The following is an 11744-nucleotide window of genomic DNA, read 5'->3' on the forward strand; positions in this document are numbered from 1 at the left end:
AAACGTGAAACGAATTACGACCTGAACATAATGGCGACGGGGCTACCCAAGGGGCAACCTCATACCATATGGTGAGTGACGTATTCGTGCCTCGTTCATAGACTTACTTCCCTTCCAGGTTGAGCACGGGTCATGACTCTCAAGGACGGACCTTCTGGAAGACCCTGATGGACGCCAAGTCATTTCTTCCAGATGAGCTCGATTTCATCGCTGCGGGTTTCTCAATGAACTTGCACAACAGTGAGTTCAGAAATTGTCCCCTTTCTGGCCAGTAGCTTATAGTGTACACAGCGGTGCAAAACGGGGCCATTTTGGTGACTGACAGGCTGGCAGACAGTGATATCGTCGCGCGGGTTGAAAGCGATGGCGATGTTCGGCAGCAGGGTGCGTGTACGCAGTCCTATCCCGTCGCCCGACTATCAACATTGTGTCTTCAGTGCGCGCGCGCGCGGAGGACACCGCGACGAACGAGGAGGCGCGGGGTCACACGTTTGGTGAGTGTAGGCATCCCTCCATGTATGCGAACTCCACCTGATTGTTCTGCCGCCATCCGACCTAGAAGCACCCCCTCCGCCAGGCGCCATCCCTGCCATCGACCATGGCGAGGTCTCTCAGCGTACGTTGTCCCTTTCGTGTACCAGTGCCTCCCTCATCGTCGATGTTAGCATGGACACTGCCGGCCCACATCTTCCATGCTCGCCTCTCCCGCGCTCTAGCCTCTGTGAAGATTGTAGCTAATCTCGCCGACATAGATGCCGGTGGCCCAGCTGCATTCAACGACGGAGCCAACGATTTGGATGCGCTCACATTTGCGCTAGGACAAGACACGGAGACCGTCGTGGCGCCCGCCTTGCGCACGCTCGACGAGGTTGTCGATCAGCCAGACGTCGACCGCCGCGATCGCCTCGAAAACCCCGACCAGCACGAGGGCGTCGTCCGGCGCGGGGTCGAGCAGTCCGTCGTCCATCAGTCCATCGTCCGGGATGACGTCGAGCAGCCCGCCGTCGTTGACCAGCACATCGTCGTTGAGCAACCCATAGAGCAGCCCGTCGTCGTCGAGCAGCCCGTCGTCGCCGTCGTCGTCGTCGACCAGTCCATCGTCGTCGAGCAGCCCATAGAGCAGCCCGTCGTCGTGAAGCAACCCGTCGTCGTCGAGCAGCCCGCCGTCGTTCAAGAGCAGCACATCGTCGTCGAGAAACCCATAGAGCAGCCCGCCGTCGTCAAGCAGCCCGTCGTTGTCGACCAGCCCGTCGTCGTCGAGCAGTCCATCGTCGTCGAGCAGCCCATAGAGCAGCCCGTCGTCGTCAAGCAGCCCGTCGTCGTCGACCAGCACATAGAGCAGCCCGTCGTCGTCAAGCAGCCCGTCGTCGTCGACCAGCACATCGTCGTCGAGCGACCCATAGAGCAGCCCGTCGTCGTCGACCAGCCCGTCGTCGCCGTCGTCGTCAAGCAGCCCGTCGTGGTCGACCAGCCCATTGTCGACCAGCCCGTCCTCGACCAGCAAGAGGTCGTCGAACAGGCCACCGGCATAGAAGAAGCAGCACCTGAACCTCCGAGGCCACGAACTCCTCCCATGATGACTCGCAAGCGGCTTACAGGAGTAACGCCGAAGAAGTCATGGCGCAAAAGGGGTGATGATCCGTGAGTAACTGCCTTTGCACTTCATTTGACCTGCTGACCTAGCCTTCAGCTTGCAAACCGTCGTGCCTCTTCCGGAAAAACCCCGGGGTAAGAAGCGTGCTCCAAATGACGACGATATGTGAGAGCATTATCGCTTGTATAGGCGATCTATCTGATCATTGTGTAATTGCAGAGGGCCCAGCCAGAATAAGACGCGTGGCAAGTCGGCGAAGAGGAGGAAGGCGATGGAGTAGAGCATGCATGAGCTTTTAGTACCTTACGGCGGTTGTAACGTTCCTCATTGTTAATCAGTCTACGTTCTGGTCTCGTCCATCAAGCGCCGGGGTCGGAGCGATATTGGCGTCAAATTTCGAAAACGCCTTTGGCCTTGCTCAAGTCAGAGGCACAGCCTCTCTCTTTCTCTCTCTCTAGATCACCACTCGCCTCGTTTTTAATCGCTACTACATGGACGTTTCTGTGGAAGACATCGCTCCTGTCGCGTCCAAAGACGGGCAACCAGACCCAGACAGCGGCCCTCAGACGCTGGACCGGCCCACGATCCAGGAGCAGGAAATGCAGATGGACGATCGCGAAGACGACGCCGACGGAGACGCGGTGGAGAAGGAGGAGGAAATGGACGATCAGGTGGCAGACGCCGCTGAGAGGGTGGTGTGCAGCGTACGGTTCATGGTTTGGCCTCAGGCGAGTTTTCAATGCCGTGCTTACCATGATCTACGCTGAGCCGATGACCCCGCCAACGTCCACCAGGGCGGCGGCCTGCCTGTGCCCACATATGAGGATATCCCGCTCCCCGCCGAGGTCCCTCTGGACAGCTATGGCGGGATCAGCACGCATGTGAAGGAGGACAAGCTCATGTACTGGGCCCCCAGAGCGCAGTGGATCCCCGCCAACATGTCGGAAGCAAGCATACGCATCGACCCCCTTACGCGCTCCATCCTCGTTCGCGCCGGCGGTGACCTGGGCTCGTGTCAAGGACTTGGGGCTGAGCTGTCCGCCCAGGATGCAGCGGAGTCCGGGCCCCCTCCCAAGCCTATCGCAGACTTTCGCTGGCCGCCCAGGTCAGGTTCAATACCCGTGTTCGTGTGGCCGAAGGTAAGTGCTGTGACGTATGCTACGGTCGATCGGTGTGTTCACGATCGACCACAGGACGAACGTCCCCGCCCGATCGGGTACCACATGCCGGAGCTGAAAGGCAAGAACTACCAGTTTGTCTTGGATTTCCTGCAACAAGACGGTCTCGACCTGGGCGAAGGTTGGATGCTGTGGAATCCAAGCCGTTCAAATTGGCAAAGAGGCGACCAAACCAGCCCTATTCACGTGCGGTGTCGGAAGACGCTCTTGCTGCGCCATGCGGATAACGAACGCGCCCTATATGCCGGCGACTTCATCCATCGCCTTGAGGTCTATGGCCACGTTGTCATGGGAGATAGTGAGCTTACCGCCTTGTCTGTTGGGGACGGTGCGGACGAAGAAGAGGGCGCGCGGAAGGTGGAGTACACTTTATCGTCTTTGGAGCCTGTACTCACGTTCAGTGATCAGGTGCGAAAGCAGGCTTCGAACGACACGAAGTATGGAGGTGAGCACCGTCCACTACCCGTGGTTGAAGATTTGCTGACGCCTCTTGCAGACGGAGAAAGACTTTGAGACCCGGGAGGGGAGAAAGCGGAAAGGGTCTATATAGCCAGGGTGTATATACAGAAACATTGTACTGAGACGTCGTACTTAGCTATGGCGCGCCGCCAGCTGCGAACTCGCACTCAATTCCCCGTTCACAGGGGCTAGCTCAGGCTGGAAATGGAATGAAGGGCCAATCACCGTCGCTGCCAGAGTAAGCGCCGCATCCGGCCTCCTCTTCTCCCTACCACTTCTTCCTCACATGGACGACCCATCCCAGTCCCTCCCACACGCGTCCGATGGACCTTCCAACACCTCCATTGGCGTCGGCGTTCGGCAACAGGAAGCCATGAAGGGTCGATTCAGTGTCAGAGTGGTTGTGTGGCCGAGGGTAAGCACCATCTCTGAACGTATGTCTTTCTGCGATAACAAGCCCCATCTCAGGGATATGGCAACTCATCAATGTTCGAGAACATCTACGTCGATGTACCATCGGTCCTTTCTTTGTGGAAAGTTCCATTGCTGCGCGACGCCATGACATCCAAACGGACCGTGATGTACTGGTCCGAGCGAGCAAATTGGACGCTAAACCTGCTCCGATTTGCGCAGGTACATATCACCGAGAGCACTACGGTCGTCCTCGTGCGCATGGAAGGCCGTTCTGGCCCTGTCTGGGGCTGGGCCAGGAGATTTTCGCGCAGGACGTGGCGACCTGGTCTGCACCCGAGCCCCCAATAGTCGACTATCGTCCGAGGCCTCCCCACTTGCCTCAAGCGTACTCTCAAGTAATCATATGGGCCAAGGTGAAGTGTCCCATTCTCGTTGGTCTGCGTCCGATCTGACCCATGGACCAGGAGGATCGCCCTCGTCCCATTGCTTGCTGCGTAACGTGGCTCGAGAAGACATACTTCGCCGAGCTAGAGCACGAACTCGAGCAGCTCGTGCCCGAAGTCGACCTCGGGCAGAGGTTTCAAGTGTGGAACCCGGAGGTGTCGATATGGCAGCAGTGCGACGAGGACAGTCTTATCCCACCGTTTGGCTGGAGGCGGCTTCTCATCCGCCACGCCGACAACGAGCACGCGCGATATGCAGGGTTCTTCATAGAACTGCTAGAAAAGCAAAAGCCATTGGATATCGGTCGGCCCACTTCATGGTTCCTCGGCGATGTCAACCCCCGGCAGGTCGACGATGAGGTGATGGAGGAAGACGACGGCGACGACGACGGTGACGACGATGGTGACGACGATGGCGCCGACGACGGTGTCAAGGGTGGCGACTACTAAGGCGGCAACGATGCGGGGAAGGTAGGAGCTCATATTTCTGGATGTTCAAGGGCTGAATGCGATCAGCAGGGCCACAACGGCCTTCCAGGGTGCCAGGGTGAGTGTAATACACGTTCGCCTTCATCGGGTCTGACATTACACCTGTACGCAGACCGAACGATCGGGCGGTGTTATAGTTGCAGATGATGGTATCGCTTCATAGTACGATACGTAGTGCATTCCATACACGATGTAAAAAGACGAGGGGATGAAGCCAGATGCAATCACGTGCAGCGTTTAAACGCCAGAGGGCAGAGACGCAAATGCGTCGCCTCCTATCGTCGTGCAACCCATGCCTCCTTTCACATGCAGTACCAACCGCTCCCTCGACAGTACGTCGTACGCCCTCCACCACCCGGATGAGCGCCCCACTGTGCCAGGTGTTTGGGGCACGTTCGTGATTGTTTTCAGCCAAGGGGTACGTTCAGTCATTTGCCGAGACGTTCCCACTGACCATTTGGAACCAAGGCCACCACCGGGAAACGTATGGGGCCGTGCGTCTCCAACACCCAAATGGTCAGCTTGCGACGAGTCCTGCGGCGGTGGGAAGGCAAACCTATCAAAGTGGGCATATGGAAGGATGGCGACTGGATACCGACCTTCCTCGACGTGCAGGACGACGAACTAGTGCCCGTTCAACGCATGCGACTGTTCTTGGTCCTCCGAGTCGACAATTGGGAACGTCCTTGTCGCACTCTTGGAAGGGAGCTCTACGGTCGGGAAGACGGCAAACTCCAACCCCTACGCTATGGAGGAGTGTCCGAGGGCGCTGTGGAGTACGAGGTCGTGATTTGGACGCAGGTGAGCCTCAAACCATTCTTACTTTGCCTGTTTTTCTGACCTTAGAGCAAGGATGCCAACACGCCGCCCACGATCTGCTACACGCGCTCACAGGTCGGGCGTTCAATCGGCGAGGCCATCGCAGATTGCACCCGCCTAGACCCTGCTCTCGTCGTTCCCGAAGGGGTAATGACGTGGTGTTTCCAGACGTCGGTGTGGCACACGAGGTCTATGGGGGACGTCATCCGTGAGTCGGAGCCTCCTGCACTACTCGTGCGCAGCATTCGCAACTCCGCACCGCGGTCCTGTGGTCCCGTTTTCATGAAGTGGGAGTTCTATTTGCAAAAGCTGGTGGGAGAGAACCGTCGCCGGTGAGTGCTGATGTGCATCCGTACCTGGTTAAGCTGACGATGCGTACAGCAAGCGTGAAGCGATAGCTGGACGGTATAGTGAGCACGCATTAAGCTAGGAAATAAACATTGTCGTAGTGTTAGCTGGCGAAACATCGGCGAGAGCTTGAGTGCAATGAAAGAGCCACGTACAGCGACCTCGGTCTCTCCAAGGAAACGGCCACTGCGGCGTGGACGAAATCTAAGGAAGAAGGGCAGGAAGTCAAGATTGCCGAAAGCGGTATCAGTTCAAACGCGCGCGACGAAAATTAGGCACTCTTCGCCTCTCTCCTACGTACTGTCTCCAGCTCATGGACGCGAAAGGCCATGAGCGCAAGCGCGCCCGTTCCCCCGAAGGCTGTGGTGACGTCGCGAGCGATCACAAGAAACTCAAATCCGACCCAACGACTGCGGCCAGGCCGACGAGGGCGCTCGACCTAACTTCTAACGTGAGTCATTCGACGATCTATGCGACGGGAAACTCATGGACGGGAAAACAGGCTCCAATCAATGTTGACGAACATGAGGTAGAGCTCATCCTGTGGAACGTTGTGAGCGATTCCGGACCTATGAGAGCTCACGCAGCTCACCATCCATCAGGCGATGTCGAGCATCTTTGAACGTTTTCAAGCCAAGGCGATTTCGGGCGCCGTCGACCTCATGAAAGTTCCCTGGATCCGAGACAGATACAACGCTGCGGACGTACGTAAATGGCAAGCCTGGGCCCATGGTGCCTGTGACTGGCAAGACATCGCGAGCACTTCCATCGACATAACCGCGGAGAGCGCGAGTTGGGTTTGGGTGCGGCTCTACCCGGGAGAATGCACGGACTTTGGGCTGTACATGCGTCGTTGGGAGCACGCTCGAGGCCAGGACGTAGTGTGGAAGGACGTCTTACCAATGATGGTGGCGACCGCGACGGATGACGCTCCTTTGGTCATCCTATGGGACAAGGTGAGAGAGGTTGGACTCACGTTGCACGTCTTCTAACGACGTTAATTAGGTAACTCCAGGGTTCGAATGCCTCAGCGCCCAAAGGTATGCAGCGTTTGTTAAGCTTCTCATCATTCGCTGCCGCTCCGCCAAGATATGGTACCCACTGGAGACACGCTGGATGGAGGTGAACGATGTGGAATCTGCCCTGCGGTCGTCCGCCATGGCTACCAGGTATGCACCGGTAGTGCTGATCAGGACGGAGAGCGTAAACATGGAGGGGATAGGGGTGGCGATGGAGGGCATACACATCTGAACTCGTGCGGCGTTGGAGACGCAGGTGAGTGAGAACTCAGGTGAGGATGGACTTCGTTGACAGCAATTTCCAGGCCAGGTCTGAAGAGCCGGCAAACGACTCGGAAGACGAGGGCGTACTCATTCGCACTCCCAAAGACACCGACGTTCACGACATCCCGGTGCAAGGGGATGCGGCGAACGACGGGGAGGTGAGCATCCCACCGTCTCGAAATCTCAAAGCGCTGACAACCAAGATAGACGAAGGTGGAATCTGCTGTGCAAACCGACGGAAGGAAGAAGGCGATAGCAGGCAGAGACGACTGAGCGGAGGCGAGTCTTCATCGCCGTAAATCTGTGCATCCTACTTATATAGTACAACAGGAAGGTAGCTCTGAGGAAGGGAAGGTGGAGGATTGTCTTCGGACTAAGGACGGGGACTCCCGGGGCGTGCGCAGAGGGTGATCGTAGAGACGCTCGGGTGACTAGTGAGGAGTCGAGAGTCGAATGTATATGAATAGGGGAACGGACAGCGTTTGAACGGTATAGCTGTTACGGGCACATACGATCGGGGCCGGAGGGCGTATCCAAAGGCGCGGGTGCTTCCCCGAATAGGAAATCATACGGACCGCGCGCAGGTGAAGATTTCGGGCTCCCCGTTTGCCTCTTCGTCCGGATCCTCCTGCCCTCCACCCAACTCCCGCCTCTAGTATGGACCCCTCTCTCTTAGATACCAGACGCGCCTATGATCAAACGCACCGGCGACGGGACTTGGTGAGCGTCGCTGAAATCCGTCTGGGCGGCAAGACCTGTAGTGCAGCGCTCCGAGCGGCCTGTCATGACACCGCAACGCATTCTCCACCTGCTCTTCCTCCCAAATGCCCTATCTGTAGCCACCTGCTCCTTGGGCCGAACAGGGTGAAGCTTCCGTCCCTAAAAATCGCACCCTTTGTCGCCAACAAGAAATTCTATGCAGGCGCATGGGGCTATCGCGTAAGTGGGAAATGCACGCTCACAGCCGATGCCTCACTCACACACTCTCCCAGCACGACCGAAAATCCGGGGTGGAACGATGCGTATTCTTTCCTAGCCAACCTGGGCCATCTGAAGACGATCTGAATGCCATCGAAAGGATCCGCCGAGACGATGAGGCCGACGCGCTGGCCGACGCACAGGCCGCCGCGCAGGATGCCACGCAGGATGCCGCTCTGGGCATGCGCCCCCTGGGTGGGCGGTCTACACGGGGTAGGAGGGGGAAGGGCAAGAAGAAGAGCGGGAACGCTGGTGACATGAAAAGGGAAGATGTGAGTGCTTTGCCGCTGTGAACGGCGCAAATATCTCATGCGATGCGCAGGAGAAGAACAAAACAGCCCAGCATGTTATCCAGCGCCAGGTAGGTGTCCTGCTACACGAAGCACGCACGAGCTGACACGAAGGACAGGTCTCCAAGGACTCGGAGGCATATCTGCGCGTATGTAATCCGGTAGGCCCGGCTCCGCTCTTATGAAACCTGGTACTCAGCGCGCAACAGGCGGGTGCCCGAACGGTGGTCGGCGAGCTCGATGCCCAGGAGAATATCACAACGGCGCAAGATCTTACCCAGCAACAGGTAGGCGTGTACCTATATAACGCACGCACGAGCTGACCAGAAGGACAGGTCTCTAACGACACGGAGGCACGTCTGCGCGTATGGAACCTAGTAAGTCCAGCTGCGCGTCTATGAAGGCTTGTACTCAGCCCGAAGCAGGCAGGCCCTCGAACGGTGGTGGAGAAGGCCGTCAAGCTCGCCGGCGGTGAGGTCGACCTATCCGAGACCAAGTTCGTTACGAGACATGCAGACCTCGCGAAGATCCGCTACATGAGTTTTTGGTGCTTCGACTCCCTCACCTGGAAGCGATTGGACGAGACCCACGCCCGAATGTCAAGGGCTTCACACGGCCGCATCTGGTTGCGGGCGGGACATGGGCGGTGCGAGGGGTTTGAGCTCGATCTGAAGAAATGGGAGGAGGCTCACGGTACCGACGGAGGGCTGGTTGAAGGAGCAGAGGTCGCCCGGGGTATGCTTGGCAGTGACGGTGAGGCACTCGCCTTCGTCTGGAGCAAAGTGAGTCCGTTCACGTGGGCCAAGGCGTCGTTCTGAAAACGACTTTCCCAGGGAGACGGGACACCAGAGATCTCAATCTCCGACCAAAACGAGCTCCGGAGCAGCTGCCGTCGTATGTGCTACAAGCATGGATCCGCTCGACTGTGGAACGCCGAGGAATCCCGCTGGGAGACGGCAGTCGACGAGGACGGCGCGATGGCCATCGTTCAGCAGGCTTCTAACCCGACTTCGGCGAGCGTCGTCCTCTTGGCGTACTCACCCAAGGCGGGGGAGACCGTGAACATGAAGGGCTTGGGCATCGCCATGGAGATGGTGCACAAGATGCGTCAGGGACAGCTGGGCAAGGTGAGTTTCACATCTGTAGTAAATGCACAAGAAACCAACCACCAGTCGCAGATGACGACGCAGGTGAACGCTCGTGCAGAGACGTTGAAGCGCGTCATGCAGCACAAGGGGCGACGTGACACAAGCCGCGACGTCATCGAGATATCCGATGACGAACTGGAGAACGCCCGGAAGAAACCTACGGGGTTCACAGCGTCGAAGAAGTACTGGGAGGAGCCGATAGAAATATCGGACGACGATGTGGAGCGTCCAAGTAAGGTGCGACGAGTTGGGTCAGGAGGGATGGGCATGTATGGGGAAGCGGGCAACCACAATCGAGTGGATGTGGACCTGACAGTTCAAGAGTAGCTACATGTATCGATGTCGAAAACCTAACGGTTAGCTCTATGGGATGTGGCCCGTCGCAACAAAGGGTGTGTTTCGAACACGTCCGGCGACCGTAACGACGAAGTCCAAAGCGCTCGCATCGAGACGCCCTCTTTGGACGTCGGCGGGGTACGCTACGGCCCAAGCTGTGAGTACACCCCACCAGAAACGACCTTAATACTGATCAGCATGCCCAGGATACAGATGCGTTGTACGCTGGAAGGTGCGTGTGATGCCAGAACAAGCGACGATGCGATAGTAATGAAAGCCAAGGGGCGGCTACAGCAGACGTCCGAGTAGGATCAAAAATCGAAGGTGCTATATAGCTCTTCGCGCTGACAGAAGACACTCAGGACGCCCCTCCTACAACACGCTCGGGACGTCGGTACCGTGCACACGCGCTCCCAGACGGACTGCCGTGCGTTGCCATTTCGTATGAGATCGGGGACGACCTCTTGCACGCTATAGAACAAGAAATTGCAGCTGCAGAAAGGGAAGACGATACCAGGGAGCCTGCATCGGACCAGGAATTGCTGGCCATGGTGGGGGATCTGAGTCTAGGCGATGAAGGTGAGCTTGACCGTCATCGGCTGGGTATGTACGTGCTCAGTCAGTCTCACAGCCGTTGGGGATGCAAGCGATCATCCCCGACAAAAGACTTCAACGGCGATGAGGAAGGTGAGTCAAGTTTCCGCGACATGCGCATGTGCCTCAATTTGGATGATGTTAGGGACGAAACCCCCGACCTCGAGCGCCGTCACAACTCGCAAGATGAAGGCAAAGCAAAAGTGCAAGGAGCGCAAGAAGAAGCGGGCTGTCGCACAGGCAGCGCGCGTCACACCACCATCGTCGAAACCCGGTGTGGGGCTGCGAATTTCTTGCTCCCGGGCCCAGGGCGGAAGGCGTTTGTCTCAACAGCCATCTCTCTGCTCAGACGACGGTTGTCGAGACTTTCTCGACGTGCGAGATGGTGGTCGACCGATTCGGGTTCGAGGCAAAAAGGGATCTGGCAAAGTCACGCTCTCACCCCCGACGCCTTCGGAGCTCAAGCGCATGCGCCACACGTACCTCAAGTGGGATGGCATGTGAGTTCATTCCATTGTTTACGACCCACTCGATCATGAACTATTCGCCAGCACCGATCGGCATATCTTGGACAAGGACCAGAAGCTGCTTGTTGCGCTGATAGCTCCCGGCAAAGTCAAGGCGGGGGACTCTTCCGGGACATGACTGACGTCGCTCTTCGGCTGAAGACGAAGTTTGGTTGTCTCGGTCGCGTTCACAAAAGGAGCATCAACGCGCTCCGCTCTTGCAAGAAGCCTCAGCGCCGCGGCGACTTCGGAGCCGTGAAATCAGGGGTGACGATGGGCAATCAGGTTCGCATCCGCTTGTTCAACACGGCGTGTCGTTCTGAGTTGAGAGCAGGAGCCTGCTAGGCTTGGTCACAACGTGTGGCAGTCGAAGGTCGAGAAGACCGTTCTCGAGGACCCAGACGTGCGGCGTTTGGCGGGTTGGCAGAGCGGTGAGTGACGATGTCCTACAATGAGCCTAAAAGCTGAGAACCGTATCAGGAGGGTTGAGGTACCACTTCCCGCTTGCATACGCCCAAATGCACCAGACGATGCATGCCATATATGAACGCGACGATGAACTTGAGCCGAACTTCCCTGGGGTCAGCGTTCACCCGTTGTGCACGGTGAACATGGGTCCTCACACCGCGACGGTGGATCATCTCGACAAGATGAACTATCCCGGTTGTCCATGCGCCATCACTGCGCTGGGGATTTTGATCCCGATCAAGGTGGACATCTGTATTTCCGATCCCCTCCGGGAAGCACGGTTATCCTGTGCTCGGCGGCGTTGCGTCATGGGAACACTGCCGTCGATCCTCAAGGGAAGGAACGTCATTCCTTCACTCAATTCACGGCTGGGGGCTTGTGCGCTACAAGCAGGTAG

At 57.6% G+C, this 11744-nt stretch overlaps 1 protein-coding gene across 1 annotated transcript; it reads left to right on the forward strand.

The window, feature by feature from the left end:
• Positions 1-30: 30 nt before the first annotated feature.
• On the forward strand, positions 31-3285 carry BXZ73DRAFT_111744 (uncharacterized protein; the record flags this gene model as incomplete). Its single annotated transcript, XM_048017411.1, has 12 exons — positions 31-71; positions 119-240; positions 292-384; positions 438-494; positions 560-616; positions 666-1641; positions 1691-1703; positions 2053-2289; positions 2389-2733; positions 2788-3129; positions 3181-3217; positions 3269-3285. The coding sequence occupies 12 exons, from the start codon at positions 31-33 to the stop codon at positions 3283-3285; spliced, it is 2337 nt and encodes a 778-aa protein (XP_047870471.1).
• Between the last annotated feature and the right edge of the window lie 8459 nt (positions 3286-11744).

The sequence above is a fragment of the Epithele typhae genome (genome assembly GCF_022376455.1).
Source record: "Epithele typhae strain CBS 203.58 chromosome Unknown BXZ73scaffold_628, whole genome shotgun sequence".
NCBI lineage: Eukaryota > Fungi > Basidiomycota > Agaricomycetes > Polyporales > Epitheliaceae > Epithele > Epithele typhae.